The following is a 25,508-nucleotide window of genomic DNA, read 5'->3' on the forward strand; positions in this document are numbered from 1 at the left end:
AGTATCACTGACTCAATGGAGACAAATATGAGCAAACTCTGGGAGACAGGGGAGGACAGAGTCCATGGGGTTGCAAAGAGTTGGACACAACTTAGCGACTGAACAGCAACAACAATGCTAAGTCATTTCAGTCGTGTCCGACTCTGTGCAACACCATAGACGGCAGCCCACCAGGCTCCCCCGTCCCTGGGATTCTCCAGGCAGGAACACTGGAGCGGGTTGCCATTTCCTTCTCCAATGCATGAAAGTGAAAAGTGAAAGTGAAGTTGCTCAGTCGTGTCCGACTCCTAGCGACCCCATGGACTGCAGCCTTCCAGGCTCCTTCGTCCATGGGATTTTCCAGGCAAGAGTACTGGAGTGGGGTGCCATCGCCTTCTCCGCAGCAACAACAAACACACTTAAAACAAACACACTTAAAATAGAGACACTGCCATAGCAGCACCTTGAGGGGACTTTTCTGGTGGTCCAGTGGTTAAGACTCTGCTTCCACTGCAGGGGGTGCAGGTTCGACCCCTGCTCAGGGAACTAAGCTCCCATATGCCCTATGTGGCAAGGCCAAAAGGTAAATAAATAAACAGAAAGAATGCTTTCAAAGCCTATTTATTTTTGTGGTTGATTAATTTATCCTACCTACCATATACAGGGTAAGGTTTTATTCTTAAAATTATCTTTCAGAAGAGAAGGTGGTGTTTTATATTCAAATCCTTAAACATTCTCATAATATGGAACATTATCTCAACAACTTTTCCTTTGAGCAATAACATAATGTTTGGGGAAGATAACCTTACTTTAGCATGAACAATTTCAAAGAAGGCAAAATTGGGATTCTTATAGAAAATGTTCGATGGAAATGATTAAAAAAAAAGAAGAAGAAGGAGGCAAGGAAATTTTATGCAAATTTGGGTAATTATTCCTGAAGGTTTAATGATCACTTAACATTTAAGATCCTTTAAGAAGCAATACAGTAAGTATTCTATTGTGAAAACTGAGTATATACCTAAGGAATGAATAAAAAAGTCAACAGCCCTAGGGCTATTTGGGTATTTAAGGTAACTGCGAACACTGGGTATCTGTGAGGAGGAAGAAAATTTCCAAGGCAAATTTAAATTTCTGGACACAGATTCTAAAAGTGCTGTATTTCAAAAGAACTTGGCACAGAGGAGAGATGACAAACTCCTTGTGAGGGCTCCAGCCATAAGCAAGACAGTGACATGGAGGATGCACCAGAAAAGTTCAAATGAAGATTTCATGAAATGTGAGAGCAGGGAAAAAAGAATTTTTTCTTAAATTAACACATTACTATTATATGCTTTTGACCATATAAAGTATTGGAAGTATTATAAGGCCCTAAAATGTTTTGTGTTCAAATTAAACTGGATCAGATAAGATGCTGGAGTAGAGGGACAGGGACGTCACCTTTCTCGTGAACACATCAAAACTAAATACTTGAAAAAAAAAACCCTTACTGGCAAGTTGGAGGACTGTCTAATGTTTAGGGCCCCTCTATGTGCAGAAGAGTGGACACAGCAGGTTTAAGACTTCCATCCTTGGAGGCCTGTTTACACAGCGGGCTGTTGGCTGGCAACAGGAAACAGATTTTGGAAGGGCTTCCTGGTTCCTTATTTCTTATTCTCTGATAAGAATGACTCATTGTGCCCAGCTGTTTGTGTAAAACAATATGGTTTATACTGACTACCCAGATTCCTTTAAGGAGTCTGGGATTTTGGTACACGCCAGGCAGACAGTGCCTACATGGCCAGACCGCAATAAAACCCAGGTAATGAGTCTCTAATGAACTTTCCTAGAGAGCCAACATTTCACATGGGCTGACACAGATTGTCACTGGGAGGATTCAGTGGGTCTGTTGTGAGTGACCCCACTGGGAGAGGACTCTTGGAAGCTCATCCCTGGTTTTCTCTGCACTTTGCCCCATGAACCTCCTTCCTTTGCTATCTTGCTTTGTAATAGGTGATACTTATCATAGTAAGTCCTAACTATGAGAACAATTATAGACTGAATTCAAGTCTTCCTCATGAATCATCAATACTGGGAGTGGTCTTGGAGATAGATCTTTGACTCATCTTACACCTAAACTTGCCTTATATTTGGACTTACACAGTATATTTTGGGGGATAAAGGTTTGCTTTTAAGAGAACTATCCCTGTGGGAAATTAACAGCAGTAAAATCAATCCTACATTGACTTCAAGGGCTTATCTAAGACTCCCTAGTTTCCCAGCTGATGACTCTATAGGGTCATCAACTCAGGCATCAACTCAGGGCACCCTACAACTGGGGTTCACATTCCCAGACAGAGTCTCCTATTAGAAATGTGGCATTTCTGAGAAAAGGTGAAGGACTCTCTTCTCCCCCACCTTGTGAATTTTTCTACTTGGTCCACAGAGGTAAAATTTCTTTGCATTAGAAAAACGTACAAGAAAACTAGAGCAGAAGATAGCAATCTACCAAAACAGAAAATAAATACCGTATAAACCATGTAGTTCATCAAGTAATCAATTTTAGTTCTTTTAAATCTGGTTTTCCCACTATTCTTCATTATTTTAGAGTCAGCACCTAGAAATAAAAAATTCAATCTGATCAACAATTGGGAAAATCAATTCACTAGCATGTCAATAAAATAACTCTCTTGGGTTTCAATAGAGAAAGGACAATCAATTTCCTCATTTACATCTTTAATGAGCCTACAGATCAATTTCCCAAGAGACTTCAAAAGTACCTGCAAAAATGACCAATCCATGGCAGAAATCGGTGTTCCTGATGACACAACCACGTAATAAAATTTTATCAGCATCCAAAGGAAAACTCGTGTTTTTCCAAAATAGTGTTCCTGTAAACTTATCTAGTCGGTTATTCGGTTCCTCACATTCAATAAAACCTTTTAAAAGAGATATGATTCACATAAGTACTCACTTATGAAAGATTTTCTGGTTTTAATTAATATGCAGACTGAATCAAGCAATGAAAATTTAATACAAAGTAAGACATGTTAGGGCTTTCCTGGGAGCTTAGTGGTAAAGAACCCCCCTGCCAATGTAGGAGACGCAGGCTTGACCCTGGGTCGGGAAAATCCCCTGAAGAAGGAAGTGGCAACGCACGCCCGTATTGTTGCCTGGAGAATTGCATGGACAGGGGAGCCTGGTAGGCTACAGTCCACGGAGTTGCAAAGGGTCGGACACAGTTTAGTGACTAAACAACAACAAAAAGACATATTTGCACAAACCATCAAATGTTGCCAATGAATTTTCTTCTTGGAGATACTGGTGTGTGCTTTCAAGTGCCATTTTGAACTTTAAGTTGGTTTCTCTAAAGGGAAAGCAAAAAAGAATTACATGAACAAATTTCAGAGTTGGAAAAGGAATATAAAGAACACTGTACGAAGTAACATTAGGTATACCAGGAAGTGAAAGCTAAATAATCAGCCTTTTCTGTTTTCAAACTCTCTGTTCTCCTTGGAACTTCAGCTTTGGATGAAGTTATCCCCTGAACTAGAAAAAAACTCCTGACCCAGGAAACGTTGGCCCCCTTTTACTGTCAGTTACTATGAGGCAACCTGGGTAGGCCCGAGGCACCCAGAAGCTTCCTGTCTCTCTCCTTACTAACTTAAGCCTTACCACCAGCCAAGACTACCAAACTGCTACTTAAAACTTTCTTTCTAACATTTAATCACACTAAGATAATTCTAGGATACATATTTGTTACAGAAAGGGTCAAGACTCTACCAACTTAATATTGCCCAGAGTGAATAACAGGATCCTTTGAAAGATGAATTCTATCTAAGGAAGGAGGTGGTCACCTTACCCCCAGTACTGAGCACATTCCCCCCACCCCCCCACCCCCACCCCCACACAGTGGAAGGCAAAAGACAGGCAAGAGGACCCCCAGGGCCAGGCTGGGCACATGCACTCTGGGGAACAAGCCAAGCTTCCTGCGGCGAGTCACTTATTTCAAGCCCCATGAAGACCGACTGGGGATTCCCATCTACTAAGAAGTGGACCAGCAGTTCTCAACTTTCCATTCTGTTTGCTCCGACAGGGCACGCTAGGAGTTTCTATCTTTGCAAAACTTAATGATCTCTCACTTGTGGGAATAAGAGCTGTTTTACAGTTTAGGTTGAATGATCAACCTACTGACTTATAGACCTTGTTTTTACTCAGATGATCTCAGTCTCCATAGAAGCTTATGCTCATTGTGGGTGTGAGAAAGGGGTTGATGTCAAGAGAGGAACACAGGCAGCAGCCTTGGGGGTGAGCAGAGGGGAGCAGCGCCCCAACTCTGCCACCCGCTGTGTGATCTTGGGTAGGCTACCTCACCTCCAGGGCCTCAGTTTCCTCATGGGTTACGTCAAGGTGATAACACACATCTCATAGGGTTGCTGCAAAGATTAAATGAGGAACTTCCCTGGTGGTCCAGTGGCTGGGACTCCACGTCTTAGATGCCGGGGGCCTGGGTTGGTCCCTAGTTGGGGAACTGAATCTTACATGCTGCAGCTAGGACCCGGTGCAGCCCAATAATAAGAAAGAATACTGATTTTTTTAATTAAAAAAAAAAAAGATTAAATGACCTACCATGTAAAACTAATGTAACCCAGCCGGTATTCCATAAATGTACTGAAAACTGGTCAAAATGGTCCAAAAAATCCTTTCAAGTGGTAGCATAGTAACAAAAAACCAGCAAAGGGAGAAAACTGTTCTACTGGCAAAGACTTTAAAAATCTATTTTTTTTCCCCCCCGAAATAGTTACTAGCAGCCGTTTGTCAGTCTGACACTGCTCAGCAGCTGGTAAAGGGCTCAGGCACACATTCTGTAATCAGAGCTTTACTTTCCCTGAAAGATAGGCGCGCAAATACAGAATAAGGTAAAGAGAAGCTGGTCTACTAGGGAGTCGGACCACTGCCGTCTTCTCGCTTGTCCTACCAGTTCTGACTAGGGAAAAAGGCAAAGACAACGAGAGCTGGTCTCCTACAAGGAGAGGTTGCTGGGCATCCAGTGGGTAGAGGTAAGGCCAAACCTCAGGGCTTCCTGTCCAAGTGCACAAGTTTCACGTAACAACAGTCAGCCTTCCAAAGGTGAGCTTCCCAACCTGCCCGCCTAAGACCCACTCACCCATCCAGTTCGGCCGTTTCCACGTAGCAGAGGCTGTTAGGTTCGGAGCTCGACAGCAGCAGGATGTCAGCCTGTTTGAAACAAAACACACCAGTAACACAGAGACCCCCACGCCCGAGGCTGAATAGAATGCCAGTCAGATGGAAGGATAAGGAATGGGACAGCAGTGCTTGAGCCCACTTACTGGGATGAAGTCATTTTTTTTCAGGCGAATGACATCTCCGACTTGAATGTCTTTCCACTTGGCAACTTTGAACCTGAATGTAGAAAAGAATGATAGTTCAGTGGCACTCTTCAAGTTACTGGCAGGGGATTTGGATTACCCTGTCTGGGAGCCAAAAATTCTGGGAAAACATGTATATCCCAGGGGAAGGTCAGCCAGAAGGTCAGCCAGCTGATGATTAAGGGGTCATGAGAATCATCTTCTCCTCTGGAGGAAGAAACAAAGGCAGTGCTAACTTTGATGTGTTCCTTTCCCTCCTGCATTGCATGATCGGGGGTCAGTGGGGGCGCCTTAAATGTGCAGGAAGGAGACATGTGCCACCCCTCTGTTTTTGCTCATGTCCTGTGTTCCCAGCCCCTCGGCTTCCTTCCACTCAGTTATCCATTGCCTGCTGATCCCAGGAGAGGGAAGCATTATGGACCCCACATGGCCATCTGGAATGCTCATGATACTTTGGTTTTTATACACATTTGGCTGCATTGGGTCTTAGTTGCAGCACTCGGGATCTTTGATCTTCGTTGCAGCATGCGGGATATTTAGTTGTGGCATGCAGACTCTTAGTTGCAGCATCTGGGATCTGTTTCCCCAACCAGGGATCAAATCTGGGTCCCCTGCATTAGGAGCCCAGAGCCTTAGCCATGGGACCACCAGGGAAGTCCCCAACTCTAGTTCTTAACTTGTCTCCTCTCTAGTGTTTAAACTTATCTTTTTAATGAGTGTATCACTTTTCAAATAAACCTCATAAGAATATTGATAAAATAAAAAGATTGCTTCCTTTGGTATTAAATTCTCCCGGAAACACCCATTTGACTGTCTAACAAATGAACATTTAAAAAAATTTTAAATATAGTATGGCAGACCTCACAGATACTGCAGATGATGAGATTTCAACATAACTAATTCTAATAAAACTCAGCTCATAACAAGAAAGATGAAAACAAAATGCTCTGAAAGCCCAGTGAAGGGAGAGACCACTGTAGCTGGGGATTCCTGAAGGGTTTCAGGACATTTGGGCAAATCGCTGGGGGACAGCGGAGATGGGGTCGCACACTCCAGGCTGAAGGAAACCCAGGAGGATTAAGGACTCAGCCCTCCAGCAGGCAACTGCCTGGACTCCAACCTGGGGACAGCCTTGTCTCGGGAAGTGGAGAAGGCCTTTACAAGGAAGAGGTTCACGCGCCGTTAGACTTCCAAGTTCAACTAGTTATCTCTAAGGTTGCTTCTAGATGTATTTGTATATTACATCCTTGGATGAAAAGTCACACGTTCAGAAAGGCACAGTACCTGCCATCCTTGATGACGTCACACGTCCTATTGTTGACTTCCTTGTCCATTTTATGGCGCGCCTTGAGAGGAGGGATGGGGAAAGGTTATTTTAATCATCTCAAAATGGCCAGTATGAATGCCACTAGAAAATACGCTTGCAGCGGTGAGAAGGTGGTTGCATGAGCAATCCTTACCACATCATCCACAAGGTCTTTGATGGCCGTGATGCCCAGCACCACAAGCAAGGGCACCAGCGTGGTGTACCACGCCAGGGTCGAGATTTGAGGGATTGCCTGAAAGAGATTGAAAAATGGCAGACATGTGTGCCCAGGAAGACACGGCAGAGCTATAGGCAACCGCTAACGTTAAGCCTAATCTCCACCATCATCCAGCTGGCATCCTGCACAGCAGGCATGGGAAGGTGCCAAAGCATCCAGCTAACCCTTCTCCTGCCTCTCTCTCTAGCTTCTGGCTTCCTGGAACGGAGCCTCGAGACAGAGACACGTTACAGAAAAACCCACACCAACTTTTCGGCCAACCCAATACTAATCTCGCAGACTACAAGAATTACGTGAAGGAACAGTGCAAGGAAAGGGCTAAGGCTGTTACCGGTACCCGCACCTGGATCGCTGTGCCTTCAGGAAAGATAATCAAGGTGTGGGGAGATGGAGGGAGGAAGTTCATTTCCCACGTTACTGTGCCTATAATAAGGCAGAACGCCCCTTTTCCTTCTGGAAGGAAGGAAGGGAAAGCGGCCCACTCGTCATGCAGCAGCACTGTAAACTTGGCAGTGTTTCTCTCTACACGAGCCTGTCTCTAATGCCCCGCTCAATGAGACCACACCTTATGATCAAGTCAGCAGGTCTCAGATCCCTCTAAACCTGTTGAGGGTCTAGCTCTCCCTCCTGAGTCTTCCCTCCACCCATGCGTCCGCCATCTCCACTCAGACACACAGGTTACAGTTTCCCAAAACTACACTGGGTGAATCCCAGCAGGTGAGACTATTCTCCAAATCAAATGCTTGACATAAAGAATCTGACGAAACCAAGTGGAGATGCCATCCTTTGTAACCGGCACATCAAGTGCTAAAGGTGGAAACTCTGAGTGGCAACTAGAGGGTATATAGTTTCTTTGATTGTAAAACAGTTCCTAGACAGATAAAAGTAATGCTCTCCAGATTAAGTGGACTTCTTGCCCCAAGTAGGAGGAAAAAAAGGCCTTTCCAGTGTAAAACCAGGTCAGAAAAATAATTATGAGAATTGTGAGCAAAATCCTAATAAAAATCAATAACCTTTTGGCAACTAAATAAAAAATAAAAGCCAAGCATAAAAAATAGATTTAATTTTAAGGTACAACTGTTTCACAAAGTGAACATTTGAACTTGACTCACTTTAGGAAAACCAGTTTCAACAATGACATCAATATGTTTTAACTGACATCAGTATGAAACTGAACTTTTTAAAATACAGAATTAAAATAACATCCACATTTGCTCAGGTTCATAACACTGCTCATGAACTGATTCTGGGTATTAGTCACACTGTCTTACATCCAGAACCCAGATGACCATATAGAAAACTTTCAAGATTATTTGTATTTTATGTACAATTTAAACACTAACAACCTGAATGTTACTGAGTCATTGTAACTCAAAACGGATTTAAGATATCAAAGGGTATTATTACCTGTAAGATGAGAAGGACCAGGAAATAGAAATTGGCCGCTCTCTTAAACTGCTCAAACAAATTCATTGGTAGAAAGGTCAACGCATTGTACTTGTATGTTTTAATTGCATTATTCTGTTGGAAAAAATGAGAAAATCATTCTAAAAGGTCCCACACTTACCACAATACACAATGTATGAAGTGAGAGTGAAAGGCGCCCAGTTGTGTCTGACTCTTTGTGACCCCAAGGACTATACAGTCCATGGAATTCTCCAGGCCAGAATACTGGAGTGGGTTGCCAGTCTCTCCCCCAGGGGATCTTAGCAACCCAGGGATCGAACCCAGGTCTCCCGCATTGCAGGCAGATTCTTTACCAGCTGAGCCACCAGGGAAGCCCAAGAATACTGGAGTGGGTAGCTTATCCCTTCTCCAGGGGATCTTTCCGACCCAGGAATCTAACCGGGGGTCTCCTGCACTGCAGGCGGATTCTAAACCAGCTGAGCTACCAGCGAAGCCCAGACAAAAATCAGCCCTATGGCCTACAGGCACACAAGGCTATGATTTGTTTGAAAGATACTGAGATTTTCTTTAAGTTTTTACTTCTAACTGGGCCTCAAAATGACGCCTTGGAGGCTTATGTCAGAGTCACAAGACACAGAAACTTCACCTCTAAGGTCTCTGTGGCAACTCTCACTGTGACCAAACAGATCCTGCTGTTGGGTTCCTTGATCCTTAGAGCCTCTTAGAAAACAGGGCAAAGATGAGTAGAAAATGAGACGTGTCAACATGGGTGGAAAAGGAACATTCTTGTAAGAGCAATGGAGGGTGTGTAAGAGTAAAAGACACAGGTGTGGGTTGAATTGTGTGCCCCCCAAAGATACAGTCAAGTTCTGACCCTGTGACCTGCGATGGTCAGCTTACTGGCTTGGCCAAAAAGTTCATTTGGGTTTCCCCATCAGATGGGACAGAAAAATCCGAACGAACTTTTTGGCCAACCAAATATTAGAAATATGGTCTTTGCCAAGGTGATCAAGTTACAGTGAGGTCATGCTGGATTAAGGTGGATTAAGGCCTAATCCAGTGATTAGGCCTGCTGGCCTTTGTAGAGGAAAATTGGGCACAGAGAAACATACAGGGAGACAGAGACTGGAGTGGTGTGTGGCTAAGAATCACCAAGGTCTGTTAGCCAGAAACCAAGGAGAAATCTGCAGCAGTCTCTCCCACGGATCCCCCAGAAGGAATCAGCCCACTGACACCTTGATTTTAGACTTCGGGCCTTTTCAAATTGTAAAAGAATAAATTTCTGTTGTCCTACACCACCCAGTGGGTGGTATTCTGTGGAGCAGTCCCAGGAATCTAACAGACAACATATCAGCCCAGACTTAGCTCATGTTCTTTATATTTCAACGGTAATAAGCATTTTGGGGGCTAAAATATCTTCAAAGTCTCTGAATCCATCACAGGCCAAGGATGGAGAGATAAGTTACCAAGATTCCTTTCAAACTCTTTTTACTGTCAAAAAGCGAGGCATCTGTGATATTACTGTACGCTCTTTTATAAAATTTTTTAAAAAGAGCTCTGTATATTCAGAGGGAAAATTTCAATCCACTTTGTTTTGTTTCACACTGCCCCATACACCCTTAGGGAGGTCATCTTAACGCAATGAGAAAAAAGGACATTCTAGGAAATCTAAAATAAGACACAAATGGGCCTATGTGTGACACAGAAGCAGACTCACAGACAGAGAGAGCAGACTTGGGGCCGCCAGGGAGAAGGGACTGGGAGTGTGCAGCTAGCAGATGGAAACTGTTACATACAGGACGGGTAAACAACGAAGTCTTATTCAATGTCCTGGGATAAACCAGAATGGAAAAGAATTTTTTAAAGAAATATATATATATATATATATATATATATATGTATGTATATGTATATATGTATAAACTGAATCACTTTGCTGTATAGCAGACATTGATACAACATTGTAAATCAACATTGTAAAAAATGACATTCTAGAGAACTAACAATGACTGTCAATGGCCCCAGGCCAGGGGTTACCTGGAAGACAGGTGTCACACAAAGCGAGTAAGCATCATGGCTATTGGGGGAAAAAAACTGGCCTTTAATAAAGCTAACTAATTAAAATCAACTTACCGCATATTTGCTCTCCTTAATGCAAAAGAATACCGTGTTCATAAACTGAGGTTGTTCGTGGAAGCGTCGATCATTGGCTTTGACTTGCCATGTACAGTCTTTAAAAAAGAAAGAGAAAATTAGCCTGTTGCTATGGGTTGAATTATGTCTTTCCTAGATTCACACATTAAAGCTCTGACCCCATCCCGTACCTCAGAGTATGACCTTATTTGGGAACAAGATTCACTCAGATGCAAGTTAAAGTAGGGTCATTAGAGAGGACCCTAATCCAATATGATTGTTGTCCTTAGAATAGAAGGAAACCAGGACTCAGAGATGCCCATGGAGGGAAGACAGTCAAGCCAAGGAGAGAGGCCTGGAACAGACCCTTCGCTCACAGCCCTCAGAAGGAATCAACACACCTCAACACACCGATCTCAGACTTCTAGCCTCCAGGACTGTGACATAACACACTTCTGCATTCAAGTCACCCAGTTGGTGGTAATTTGTTAGGGCAGCCTCAGCAAACCAATGACCATGTTATAAATTGACCACTGTTCATAGAACATTTGATTCTAAAAGAAAATCCTCATTTAAACATGGCCTGAACAAAAACCCCAGAGCCCCACAAGGTCACAGCTAAATTAAGTTAAATTATTTCTTCAAACTCATTTACTTGGTTTATAAATTGCGTGTGTGTGTGCTGTCGCTTCAGTTGTGTCCGATGCTTTGCGACCCCATGGACTGTAGCCCACCACGCTCCTCTTCCATGGGATTCTCCAGGCAAGAAGACAGGAGTAGGTTGCCATGCCCTCCTCATTCTATTTTATGGTAATCTGCAAATTGTTAACAGTTTCATTTGGCTCTCAGATGACTTGTGACATATCCCTGGTCACCAGTGTTCTAGAACACCTCTGAGAACTGCTGTTTGAAAATTCAGGAAGGTTGAAAAGAAATATACTTAAGATTCCTTAAAAAGGGAGAAATGACCAATGAGAAGGGATAAAAACCAAAGTCAGAAATGCTCAAGAGGAAAGAATAAGCCACCCTGTTCATGCGCTGGATTCTTCGCCCCCTTTGTGGCTTCTTAAATTTGCTTCACAATTAAGTCCTCCAGCCAACGGTTCCTGTCTCCACACGACCCCCTCACCTTCAGCCCGGTTTGAGTGGGATGCTTCAGATTGAAGGTGGTATCTGACCTCAAGTAGGGCAGTAGAGGTCTATCAGAAATGACCTTGGTCTCTTCATTTTACACTGTGAATAATACCTTGGAGAGCTTGGAGAAAGTAACTGGTGTCTTCGTCTGCTGCACCCTGAGCTTAACTACAGCAGCATCTATAGTTAATTTCAGAAATTGGATTGCTGTCAAGTAATCAAAATAACTATTTCTAACCGAGTTCCTCATTTGGCCCTATTCAGACAAATTCGGCCTAATTTCAGTTGGCAAAGTAACCGATTCCTTTTCCGGATGCTTTCCTGAGTTTCATGCTAATTGCTTGAGGAGTAGTTCAATGAGAGACCATAAAGAAAGTGAAAATGGGTTCTGTGGTCAAACACATTTGTGAAACACAGTATCCAACATCCTCCTCTTGGACATTCAATGGACCCACTGGTGTATTAAAGTCTCTGAGAAATCCTATAGTAAAGAACTTATTTAATTCAATCTTTTCAAAATTAATGTGACCAGGGCACATTTTTAAAAAATATCACAGAACACCTATTAATATCGTTTGAGAAGTGTTGTGTTAAGCATATGCCTTTAAGAAAGGAGGCAAAATAGCACTTGGAAATATTTACGTTTTGGATCAAACATTTACTAAGTACTCAGTTAAAACAGAGAACCTTACTGGACACTTGGACCCCAAGGCTAATTTATAGAAAAAGTAGAAATCTTGTACCATTTTCTAGAATGGAAATATTGACCAAGAAAAGAGAAGTAATATACTAACCAACAAAAAAATGTCACCTTCACCTGATGACCCTTTGGTTAAAAGCAAGAAGGAAATTAATTCCCAAGGGTTGTACCTACTAAAACCATCAATGCATTTACCATCAGCCACCGGCTCAAAATCACCTGGAAAACATGTATTTAATACATATAAGTATGGCTACATGATGCTGGGTGTTCTCATGGTCACCAAGTCCTTTGATCATCACCATCTGGCAGAGAAAGTCAGTTTTACCTGACCCCTCATTCTGAACTCTTGATTATGGACAACTCTGCAACTAAAAAGCTGTATTGGTTGGTACAGACTACAGCAAACCAGCAGAGTTAAATGATCAAAAGTTTTAGCATCAGAAAACAAACAAAAAGCAACCCAAGAGGGAAATGGGTAAAGGACAAATAGATCATTCATACAAAGAGAAATTCAATGGCTCTTAAAAATATGAAGATACCCAAGTTCATCAAAAAACAAGGACAAATTCAGTGAGGTACCCATTTTTATCCCACAAAGGCAAAATAAACAGGCCCTCTTAGGTGGTCTCTGCAGAGAACAAGTTGGCCACATCTATCAAACCTCAACACAGACATGCTCACTGAGTGTGTGTACACTCTTGGATAAAGAAATAATATATCTCAGGGCTATTCAATGCAGCCCTGTTTATCAGGGAGATTAGAAACAGCCTAAATACCACTATGAGCAGCTGGTTAAATATCCACACAATGAAAGTCCTTGTGGTCCACAAACAAGAATGAGCTGACTTTACATGTACATCAGGACAGGGGAGATCGTCAAATTACCCTGACTGTGCAGGCATGAGTGCACAGAATGAGCGCACAGTAGGGATGCCGGCATGCACACACACTTGCACATGTGTGACTATGTGTATATGTATCTATGGTTATGTAAGGTCTCGTGTTTGTAAGTATTCTTTGCAAAAAGTGGGGTCTGTGTATCTCCAGAAGGACACAGGAGAAATGGGCAAGAGCAGAGACAGAAGAGGCAGGTGGGAGTTCATCTTCACTCTGCACCCTTTTATCAATACTATGTGCAATAGTGCAGCCCTTTATCAATACTATTATCTTGGGGGGGAAAATCATTTGTAATTCCCTTTATTGGATGACAATAAATATGTTTATAATAGGTTAATTAAATAATAAATAGATTTAAATCAATATATGTAAGTTGCTCAATTTTCTTATGGTCAGGATGCCATTATGTTTAATTTTTTGAAAATATTACTCAAGGGAATTCCCTGGCAGTTCAGTGGTTAGGACTCCAAGTTTTTGCTGTCAAGGGCCCAGGTTCAATCCCTGGTTGGGGAAATTAGATCCCGCAAGCCATATGGTGCTGCCAAAAAAAAAAAAGTCAATAAAAAAAATATTATCCCGAAAGGCAACGGGATGGTGAATGGGAATAAATCAAGAGGGGAGAAGACAGGAAAAGATGGAAACCTGTGCAGTCATGGGGAAGAAACACACCTACATTCAACAATGAGTAAATCTTAAAAGTATCTTTGAATAAGTCCACATACACGCACAAATGTTGCATTCCATTCCAAATCAAACATGTGACTAAGGCTGCAAGCTGCACGCAGCCGTCTCGGTTGGAGAGGAAAACAGAGCCCCGTCACACAGGCCTGAGCTGCCAGGGGAAGCAGGTGGAATCAGATCCCAGGGTAGGGCAGTCTTCCACAGGGATGGAGGCGGGACTGAGAGGAGGAAACAGCAGCCGCGGGAGGAACCCACTGTTTTCAGCCTAAATTGCTGGCCCTCAGCAAAGTGTCCAAACTCTTCAGCACAGCCACCGCCCACCCATCATCAAGCTCCAAAATGGCTCGAGGCTTCCTGGACTCTCAGCCCCTGGGAGCCCTCCTTCCTGCTGCCTTGCCCTGGCATGCCCCGCCCCTGAGACCACAGGGGTCAACTTGCCGCTCGCCTTTACTCAGGACTCAGCACAGGTGTCCTCACCTCTAGGAAGCCTTCCTTGACCAGGGGAGGCCTCGCCTGGTTCCCTCATACCTCTGCTGAAGCTTCTCCTGCTGTCAGTCACAAATGCCCCCCAAGCCTGCTGCCCTGACACCAGCTCAGAACAAACAAGACAGCTTGGACCTTGGGTCCTTGGAGCACTTGCAGATTAGCTGGAAGAAGGGCACTGTACAAGCAGTGTAAAATAAAAACCAGTGGTTTCCAAGTCACACTGTGATGCATGCTGAAAAGGAGGGGCGTGAGATTACAACAGTCCTCTCCCCATAAGGTCCTCGCTCCCCCAGGCTGAATTCCAGCTCCTCCACGTGCCACAGGCGTGCCACCCTACCTCCTGCCACGGCGGGCGTCTGGATGTGGCCCCCCACTGGGCAGCCTCCTTCCTCTCCCCGCCCCTAGTTAACTCCTCCTCATCTTTCTCTTGGCAGCTCGGGCATGCCTTTCCACTAGGAAGCACTCCCTGACTCCCATCCAAGGCAGGATGTTTGCTCTGACGTGGGAAGAGGGTGGGTGAAAAAAGCCCACTGGACTGGGCACTGGGGTTCCTGGTGATCTTGCCGAAAGCGTCATCCTTGGGGAGCTGGGGCGGCCCCCAGAGGGGAAGGACCGAGGGAACAGAGGGCTGTGATGGTAGAGAAATGGGTTTCCAGAAGCTCAGTCAGGAGAACAGGAGACAGGACAGCTGCCCGAGGCAGAAAGCAGGATCTAAGTGAGAGTTTGCTGCAGGAAAGGAACGGTTACGTGCGTTTGTAAGCCTGCCAGTGCGAGAAGCGGGGAGGGTTAACTCACCAAGCAACGTGGCTGAGGAGGCAGGAGACGGCTTTCTCATCCCATCCCCAGGCTCAGAAAAGTAAGCCAGTGTGCTAAGGCAGAGCACGTGTTCATTCCCAAGTACTTCCATCTCTACACTGGTTCCTGACTGGCACAGAACTACCCAAGGAGTTGACCTGGAGCTACCAGGAGGGTGGAGGGGTAAGCTACATTCACAAACCAACCCACAAACCACCTGGAGTCAAGGAATTTCAGGAACCTGTGACTGAATAAAATTAAACTGGTTTCTTTAGAGTCAAAGCTTTCCGGGATTCTTATATGCTAATGGATAACCTTAAACTTCAAGAGGACAAATAATTCTGGGTTTCCAGTCTCAGGGACCAAAGAATCTCTGTGTCCAGAAATATCTGGTAGAAACAGTGTTTCCCAGAACCTACTTGGGACATACCATTCTTGTGTGTTCACAAGAGAATGTCCATCCCATTGCATGGAAACATTCCCCTTAGTTTTGTCAACAGCCGCACAAAGGAAACCAAGGGTAGTAAAATCTGCAGGTTTTTCTTCCCTCAAGGCACATTCTGACAACAGGCTTACATCTGTTCTCGATTCTAGCAGCACACAAAAAATGTCCTTCCACTGAAAAGTACCTGCAATGGGTCTCTCAAAACACTTGCTTACTAAAGTGGGGCTAAGCATCTTTTAAAAAAAGAGAACCAACTTTCTGCACTAAAATATGGTTAAGAAAAATGAACGTGGTTCTGGCACTCTTAGACACTGCTCTGCTGGAAGAGGCCCAGGTGCCTGGTATCACTCAGCTGGAGGGTACTTCACAGAGTGACTCACGCTCTGTGTTCTAAAGAAGTGAGCTCGTTGGAGAAAACTGTCCTTCATGTAAAATGTCAAGATAGACAGATGACAGTTAAAAAGGAAGTCAGAATGACTGGGAAAATGCCCAAGTAGGGATATGGGGGTGAAATTAAGAGGGGGAAAGAAGGACGCAGAGGAAGAAGGGAGAGAAGGGGGGGTGCAGGAGAGGATGAAGACTGGTTGCTCGGGTGCAGGGTAGAAGCAGGAATGAAAGGAAAGGGTCAAGCACATGCTGAGTGTCCTCTGTGTGTCTGGGAAGGGCATACAGAGGGGTCAGAATAATAATACTTGGGGAGAATTCCACTGGCCATCCAGTGGTTAGGACTTGGCATCACTCGGGCCTGGGTCTCATCCCTGGTGGAGAACTAGTGGTCTCTTGGTCTCATAATAATAATAATGATATTTTTAAAGTCATTTGAAAGGGGTTTTGAGAATCACCAAATTCCCCTATCCTTGGAAAAGACTCTGAAGAGCCAAGATCAAGTCTGAGCTCCCTGCAATGCCTGTGTTCTGAGGGTAGCAATCTACGAGAAATATGACCTGGGAGCCGCATGATCAGCAAAGAACCCTGGGCAGTAGAATGTGAAGGCAGAGCTGGAAAAAAACAGAGGTGAGCATTTCCACCCACTACGTGCCCCTCTGACAATTCCACAGGCACCCAACCCTGTACATTTCCTTGTCCTGGACCACACATCTGATAACATGGCAGCAAGCCCAACAGCAAAGTTCACCCCTACACGCAGCAAGCCCATTCTCAGCCAGCTCATCAGATACCTACATAGGGTCGAATCCATGATGGTTATACAAAACTTGAAAAGTACAGCAGAAGAAGGAATGAGGAAGAAATACATTATTTACTATTTGGGCAATCAACTAGACCTCCCTTTGTTAACTCGTCCGGTGACTCCAGCCTTATCGCCATTCAAATACTATCCAGTCTGGACCTGTTATGACAGAGGCCACATTCCTCATCAGACTGGCAGTGATTCCATTTCAATGAAGCCCAACTATAGTGATTTCAATGCCTTCTCAGGAGGCACTGATACTCAATAGCTTAAAATTACAGCCACACATCCACAAGAAGACCTGATCCTGCTCAGGGTTTGATACAGAAAACTGAGGAGGGGAAAACGATGTCGTTGAGCAGACGCCCTCCCTAGGTCTCGGAGCCTGTGATGGGAGGCGGCCCTCGTGGGCACACGCACACATCACCTCCCCATCACAGAAGAGCAGAAGACGGGCACCATCTGAGCAGAGCAGGAGGAATCATTACATCAGGGGGATTTCGTGCTTTATCTGTTTTTCTACAGGTGAAATCTCTTTGGAAAACAAACAAACAAACAAATCAGCTTAACAGGCCACAGAATCCTGGAGGGAGAGCCTGGGGGCAGGGAAACACAAGGGAAGCTGGCTTCTGGTAGGCCTGGAAGGTGGGTTGGCAATGACGGGGAAACCAGACAAAACCAGAGGTTATTCTAACTGAGGCTGGAACGAGGTGCAGCGGGAGAGGCAGAAACAGAACAACTTCCTGGTGACTTCTGTGAGTGGGAAACCAGTTATGTCGCTGGAATTGAAGGGACCGGGGAGGAAAAACATTTTCAGCTTGAACTATGGAGCAAATCTGGGCTGTAAAGACCAAAGGATCGGCTTCCTCCTGGAGTGGAAGAGCTAGAAGAAAAGACCGCATGTGTTTGTAGCAAATGAAATAGAAAAGTCATGGGAGAAAAAAAGCACAACCATAAAAGTCAATTACGTTCTATAACCCCTTATGACAGGTTGTCTATGGCCATTTTCAAGAAACATCAGTGGTGCTGAGTAAGTTGCGACAGAGACCATATGAGTCACAAAGCCTGAAATAGCTACTACCTGTCCCTTGGCGGAAAATGTCTGCCAATCCGTGGTCCAGAGCTGGCCTTGAAGCAGCCCTGATTCGGGGCAGGGAGCACTCTTTGCTGCATCACAGCCCCCCGTGACAGAGACCTACACATTCTCCCCCTGTTACTAAAAAGTCAAAACCATTTTATATTCACAAAGGACTGAACAAGTGTTATGGTGACTCCAAGGTTCCTGGGTGTGGTAACAAGCAAATTCTTCCCCACTCAGCTCCTTTCTAGAAATAGAGACATGCAGCAAGAACCTTCTGTTTTCTCTGCAGAACTTGACAGCTATGGTCCACCAGCCCTACCACTCTGAGGACACTGTGTACCCGTCCCAGCCCATCAAGTTTCATCCAAAGCCGAGAAAGAAGATGCCTCCCGGAGCAGCCGTCCTTTGCACCTGTTGCTACTGCCCACGTGAGGACAGACAGGTGCCTGGTCTCCTGACTCCAGCACGTTACCTTTTTTGAACGGCTCCCGGGTTTCCTCTGCTTCTTTGTTAACCCGATTCTGCTGTGGTTCCACTGCAGGTTCCTGGTCTTCAAGCTCATCTTCTGTTTCATCATCACTGTAAGGGACCACTTCATCATTAGGCTGAGAATCCTCGTCAAACGTCGTTTCTGAGTCTCTTTCTGTACTCATTCTGCTGGCAAACTGGAACTACCTGGTTTAAAAGAAAGGGAAACCAGAGTGAAACAGGACCCGTGCCTAGTTTTTGGTTGAATTCTTCCTGCATTCGCTTATGACGCTTTTGACAGAACGTTATTTACCCACGTGGAAATATGACTGATGAAGGACCCCCAAAGTTCAACTTATCATGCAAATAAGAACAAAATCATTCATTATTGATTAAATGCTTGGGTGAGAATTTACAACAATAATGTAGCTGCCAACTTTTTTTAAGTGTATACAAGCTTTAAGGTTTTATTTCAAATTGTGTGTCTCTACCCAGCAAAATTAATTGGTTCACAACCAACATTAAAATAAAATGAAACAGATTTAAAAATATCAGAGTACAGCAGGCATAGAAAGAGTACTGTTTTTGGTTAAACACTTTTACAAAGCTGACACATACATATGTTTATTTGCATTGTGGGTCTTAATGGAATTGAATTTCTCTTGGGAAGTATGCCCTGCTTTCAAATTTTGAAAACCACTGTCCTACAATATCTGGTTGCAATTAACATTAATATTCTGAGCTTCTACTGTGTGATGTATTTTAAATACCAGCTTAGTCCTCAAATTTTCCTAATGGCTTCTTGAAAACACATTCTAGCCTATTTTCCTGTGACCACCCACTCCTTATATTTAGAATTTGTGTTTGTGTATACACCACTGCAGAAAGTGACACCACACAAGTGCCAAGTGCAACCTCAGTTCTATTTACATTAGGAATATATTTACACTAATACTTCCCGGCATTATTTACTGATACATAAGCATCATACCTACATGTACTCGATATCATTAATAGTGGCAGCTCACATTTATTTCGTGTTAACTGCATGAGGGACTCTGAATGAAATGCTTTATCAACACTGGCTCCTTGAAACTTTCCACATCAGCATAGTGAAGGTATTATTGCTATTTGTAGTCTACAGAGGGGGAAACCAAACCTTTACAACACTGGACAACTTGTAAAATATTTACTGAAATTTGGAGGTAAGAACAATTGCTTTCCAAGGATTCATCTTTTATATTCCACCTTCATGTTTTAGTTTTTAGATATTTTAATCAGGGTTAGTTGCCTTGAGTGGAACTATTTAGCTGGCTGCACACTTTTTACCAAATCTAGCATCTTAAACATCTAAATTTTTATAATAAGTGTACATCTAATAAATGTTCAAATATTTAAGTGAGGATTTTGTCCAACATTATTTAAAATAAAACCCAGAAGCAACATGGACATCCAACGATTATTGCTATTGTTTAGCCGCTAAGTTGTGTCTGACTCTTTTGCGATCCCACGGACTATAGCCCATCTGGCTCCTCCAGTATTCTCCAGGTAAGAATACTGGAGTGGGTTACCACTCCCTTCTCCAGGGGATCTTCCTGACATAGGGACTGAACCCACAACTCCTTCATTTGCAGGCAGGTTCTTTACCACTGAGCCACCAGGGAAGCCAAGTAAAATACCAGACTACTGCAAAACATGAGTAGACTTAAGGACAGGCAGATTCAGGGTTAAAACCTTTAACTGCCAAGTAAAACATTTTCCCTCTTTCCTAATTTTCTATGGGTTAGTAAATGGCTATTTCTTGGGATGTTACACTTGCTTAATTGGCCTTACTTGCAGTTTTATGGTTTAGCTAGTATTTAAATTTAATACACTCCTTAGGGCTTCCCTAGTGGCTGAGACAGTAAAGAATCCGCCTACAATGCAAGAGACCTGGGTTCAATCCCTGGGTCGGGAATCTCTCTTGAGAAGGGAATAGCTACCCACTCCAGTATTCTTGCCTGGAGAATTCCATGGACAGAGGAGCCTAGTGGGCTACAGGCCATGGGGTCACAAAGACTGAACGCCTAACACACACACACACTTTTAAAAATTCTCAAACTCTTAAGAGCAGACTTTCATCAGAAATATTTCAGAACAAAAATAATAAAAGTGGTGACCATGTACTGGACACCCATTTTATATCAAGCAGGACAACCCCGTGAGGTAGATATTATCTACCCATCTTTCAGATAAGGAGGCTGGGGCTCAGCTGGTAAGTGACAGAATCAGGATCTCATCTCTCCATTGTAAGGGCACACACAATATGCAAAGATCTGAAAGCACCACAGAGAAAGTTTCCTTATTGTATTAATAGTAAGTGTGTGAAAGTGTGTTAGTCATTCAGTCATGTCAGACTCTTTGTGACTCATGGACTGGAGCCCGCCAGGCTCCTCTGTCCATGGAATTCTCCAGGCAAGAATACTGGAGTGGGTAGCTATTCCATTCTCCAGAGGATCTTCCTGACCCGGGGATCGAACCCAGGTCTCCTGCATTGCAGGCGGATTCTTTACCATCTGAGCCACCAGGGAAGCCCCTATTATTAATAGTAAACACACACAACATGCATTGGCCATTCTAACCATGTTTAAGTATCCAGGTTAGTGGCATAAATGCCTTCTATAGAAACACTTCGTAAGTGATCATTTTGTCGTCATTACTGCCGAGTGCCTGTGTGCTTATTTCCCATGTTAAGATTGGATCCAGTCCTTTGAGTTTGAAGGAGACAAACAAAAAGGAATAGACTTGATAACCACAAGCCATGTGATCCAAAGAAAATAAGCCATTGCACAACCCGCCCACTCACGACCCAAACATCCACTCCAGGCCAGATCTGTGTGGCTGCCTTGCAAGGCTGGGCAGGGAGTTCTAAGCTGAGCAGGAAGCTCTCTGCTCTGTGTGTGTGTGTGTGTTATGCAGACGTGTGTGTGTGAGAGTGTGATATGCAGACACTCTGTTGTCTTAGACTACCAAAGAAAAATTTGTTAGAAATCATTTCCTTGAAGGTCTAAATCATAATCCTTGTCAGGCAGGCATTACGTAAAATACAGATTTGGAAACTTTATGTCTCTCCCCACCACTTCAGCCCATCACAGACACCTGTGAATTTATTCAACCTTCACTGAGCATCTACTGGGCACACGCTGCGACCTTAGGCACAAGGAACTGAACTGCCACCCAGGTTACTGCGGGATGAAAGTGAAAGTGTTAGGCACTCAGTCATGTCTGACCTTTGCGACCCTATGTAGCCCACCAGGCTCTTATCCACAGGATTCTCCAGGCAAGAACACTGGAGTGGGTTGCCATGCCCTCCTCCAGGGGATCTTCCCGACCCAGGGTTCGAAAACCCGCGTGTCTTATGTCTCCTACCGAGGGATACAGATAAGTAAATTATGTGTGGGTCCTGAGACATTTCTCCCCAAACACACACCTCCAACCCACTCCCTCCTCTTCATCCCCGCAGCCACCACCGTAACGCAGGACACCACAGTCTTGCTCCTTAGATGCCGCAGGTGCAATCTAACAGGACTTCCCACCATCAGCTTCCACATGTCCCTCAGAGTCATGCCTTCCTCCTGCTTAGACCCTTCTTGTGGATTATGGACTGAACTGCCTCCGCCAAACTGAAAGATTAGCCCTAACTCTTAATGTAACTGCACTTGAAGACAGGGCCCTTAAAGAGGTGCTGCTGCTTAGGCGCTTCAGTCGTGTCCCATTCTTTGCGACCCCATGGACTGTAGCCTGCCAGGTTCCTCTGTCAATGGGATTCTCCAGGCAAGAATACTGGAGTGGGTTGCCATGCCCTCCTCCAGGGGATCTTCCTGCCCAGGGATCGAACCCATGTCTTCTTTAACTTCTGCATTGCAAGTGGATTCGTAACCCACTGAGCTACCTGGGAAGCCCTTTAAAGAAGTGACGGAGGTTAAACAACATTATATGTGCGGGGCCCCAATCAGACAGTTCTCCTGTCCATATAAGAAGAGGAAAAACCACCTAAGAGCTCTGTCTTTCTGTGTATGCACAGAGGAAAGGCCCCGTGGGGACACTGCAAAATGGCGGTCAAGGAGAGCATCCTCTCCAAAAACCACACAGGAGGCACTTCTGTCTCTGCCGTTGAGAGCTTACAGTCTAGACAGGAGTCAGCATGTGACAGCCCGAGGGCCAGATTTGGCCAATCGTCTGTTTTTGTAAATAAAGTTTTATTAGAACACATCCTTGCTCATTCCTTCATGTACTGTTTATGGCCAATTTTACACAATAAGAGTTGAATAGTTGTGATGGACAATGAATGGTAAAAATATTTACTATCTGGCCCTTTACACACAAAAAGTCTGCTGACCCCCAAACTAAAACAAAAGATAATAAGAGAACAACAAAACAAGTGGTCAACAACAAATGCCCTCAGCCAGATATAATTATAACCGACCTGGACACATCATGGATGCTTTCTGAAGGTGTGAAATAAACTACCAGGGGCGGTGGTGGGAAAACATCCCTAAACCATACACTCGCCCTACTGATTGTTAATGGTACTCTTTCAGCTGCAGCACAGTCGTGTGACTGGAGAGGACGCACAATTCCAAATACTGAGGAAACAATGCACCGTCATCTCTGGCTTCATGTGAGGAAGCTGTGGTTATGTGTCTTCTCATACCCAGTCCAATACAGCATTTCATCATTAATCCATGTGCTTATAATCATGGCAGCAGATGGAAAGGTGAATAAACATTGGAGCAAGGCAGCAAAAATTTTATCAGGATTTTTGAAAACTTGTCAACGTAATACAGCATTCAAGGATTTTTCTGGTCACATGATCTTAGGAAAACAGGATCTTTAGTTCCTGCTCAGGCTGAGAAGCAGCATAACTTCATTGAAAAGAACACAGGTCTGGATTCAAACCCTGGCTCTGCCGTTCACCAGTTTACCACTTGGATGGGTTGTTTAACATTTTGGAAGGGAAGAGGAGAAGATGCTTCATTCTCCGTCCTGCCTTCTGCAGTATTCAATCCTCTTGGTCATAAACCCCAGAAGATAGGAGGAGTAAATGGCAGGATTTCCAAACTCGAACCCCTAACATCTATCATCTGTCATCTTTGAATACTTGGCTATGAAATACTTGTCAAGTGACTGAATGCCTGAAATTCTCTGTTCCTTTTGTAGTGGACGGGGTGCTAAAGGAGAGAAAAAAAGGGGACTCAGGCACAAAGAAATACCTTTCTGCCCTTGCAATAAAATTCTGAGGTCAGAAGTAACGAAAGTACAAACTTTCGCTGAGATTATAAGGTTCCTAGATTCAAATGAAGGGAAAGGAGGAACAAGGAGCGTCCTGACATGGCCAGGGTCTGACCTGTACACAGACACACTCAGAGGCTGGGGAGGCCAAGAGTCCCTGATCAATGATATCTTTGTGGTACAAATGGATTCGTGTCCACAGTGGCCCAGCCTAAACCAGGAAGGGAGACTCACGACAGTCATGTTTGTTCTTCTTCATCTTTTTATGGCTCTGTAAAGTCCTCAGCAAGAAAGGGTATTTCTGACATGGATTTTTTATTTCATTTGCCTATTCATTATTATTACTCTTACAGATAAAGCAGATTATTATTAGATACAGATATTTTTTATTACAGAAAAATATTACAAAATATTTAACATGAGATATTATCATGATATGCAGATTCCCCGGTGGTTCAGCAGTAAAGAATCCATCTACAATGTAGGAGCTGAGGGTTTGATCCCTGGGTCAGGAAGATCCCGTGAAGAAGGGGACCTACTCCAGTATTCTTGGAAAATCCCACAAACAGAGGAGCCTATCAGGCCACAGTCCATGAGGATGCAAAGATCAGACACGACTTAGTGAGTAAACAACAGAGAGACCCTAAAGCAGAGGACACAGTTAAGCAGCGCTCATATTCCTGATCCACAAAAATTGTGAGATAAGTTTCAGCTGCTGTTTTGGAGTCATTTGTTATGTAGTAATAGAAAACTAATACACATACCATTAATCACAAATAATGAGAACTCTATGGTAAGATACCTAATATGGCTGCTATTGTTTCCATTTATTCCAAGAGGAGCCCCATTAAAGAGGCAGCAGCAATCTTTATCACCTGAGTCAGTCCAGACACAGGCCACACACCCTATCTGGAATCTACTCAATTCTCTTGAGAGCAAAATCTGACAAGCTTGATGACCGTTGTAATTAGACAAGAATAATCTCACAAACCAAGAGTAATAAAAACATATCTAAGATCTAGATTAAATTCAAACTTTACACTGTTCTAGAAACAACAGGATTATCGTTCCTAGGATAAACAAGGTTATATTTTTTTATTTTCTTCTAAACTGAAGCCTAGAAAACCTAGATGTCTGGGACAACTAACATAAAATTGTGCTCAGTCGCATCCGACTCTGTGGACCATGCCATAGCCCGCCAGGCTCCTCTGCCTATGGAATTTTCCAGGCAAGAATACTGGAGAGGGTTGCCATTTCCTACTCCAGGGCATCTTCCCAACTCAGGGACTGAACCCGCGTCTGTTGTGTCTTCTGCACTGGCAGGCGGGGTCTTTACCACTAGCGCCACCTGAAAAGCGCCAGCATCAAACTAAGGGCCCATTAATACCACCGTGGTGGGGACAGCTCAGTCAGGCCTTTACTCACAATACAAAAGGCTTCTCCGGGTCCACAGCTTCATCCTCTGTTCCTTGGAAAGACCACCCCAGAGCCCTTTGTCACAAAGGAAGACTGACTCCCACTTCATATCACACAACTGGGATGACTACATTAAAAAAGGCGCAGCGGAATCTGGAAATTTTGCCTCCCAGAGAAGGGCAGTTTTGTCAGTTTCCTGATAAAACTTAGAAGCATTTCTTGGTGACACTGGCAGCCCAGCTCTGTCGCGGGCTCCCTAACACAGCCTAGGAACCGCGGCCACTTCCTGTGACCATGAGGCTGCCCCTCGCCTTCACTCCCAAGTATTTGCGTACACAACCTCGCGCACAGTCAACATGGAGTTATTCTGAGACGGGTGGTCGGGCGCTACCATTGTCTTTTTACCAAAGAGAAAACTAAGGTGCTTAAGGAATCTTCCCGAGGTTATTTAGCTCCGACTGGATTCACCCCCTCAGCACATCCCCAGCTCGGTGCTAGGTGTGATGCAGAACA

General features: G+C 44.2%; 1 protein-coding gene and 1 long non-coding RNA gene across 3 annotated transcripts in view; one reads left to right on the forward strand and one right to left on the reverse strand.

Moving 5' to 3' along the window:
- Positions 1–25,508, reverse strand: part of ATP8B1 (ATPase phospholipid transporting 8B1) — a 109,745-nt gene that overhangs the window by 35,525 nt on the left and 48,712 nt on the right. For both annotated transcript variants that reach the window (XM_055559593.1, XM_055559592.1), the window contains exons 2-11: positions 18,313–18,515; positions 10,430–10,527; positions 8,297–8,410; positions 6,806–6,904; positions 6,630–6,691; positions 5,307–5,379; positions 5,123–5,193; positions 3,240–3,322; positions 2,736–2,894; positions 2,484–2,572 (exon numbers count right to left, since the gene is read on the reverse strand). In XM_055559593.1, the coding sequence (XP_055415568.1) occupies positions 2,484–2,572; positions 2,736–2,894; positions 3,240–3,322; positions 5,123–5,193; positions 5,307–5,379; positions 6,630–6,691; positions 6,806–6,904; positions 8,297–8,410; positions 10,430–10,527; positions 18,313–18,493 (1,029 nt within the window). In that variant the 5' untranslated portion in view covers positions 18,494–18,515. The remainder of the gene's footprint in view (positions 1–2,483; positions 2,573–2,735; positions 2,895–3,239; positions 3,323–5,122; positions 5,194–5,306; positions 5,380–6,629; positions 6,692–6,805; positions 6,905–8,296; positions 8,411–10,429; positions 10,528–18,312; positions 18,516–25,508) is intronic.
- On the forward strand, positions 17,384–19,857 carry LOC129636230 (uncharacterized). Its single transcript, XR_008706817.1, has 3 exons — positions 17,384–17,514; positions 18,130–18,282; positions 18,382–19,857. It is a non-coding gene; the product is annotated as an uncharacterized LOC129636230 (long non-coding RNA).

This window comes from Bubalus kerabau, chromosome 21 (assembly GCF_029407905.1).
Source record: "Bubalus kerabau isolate K-KA32 ecotype Philippines breed swamp buffalo chromosome 21, PCC_UOA_SB_1v2, whole genome shotgun sequence".
In the NCBI taxonomy this organism is placed as follows: Eukaryota; Metazoa; Chordata; class Mammalia; order Artiodactyla; family Bovidae; genus Bubalus; species Bubalus kerabau.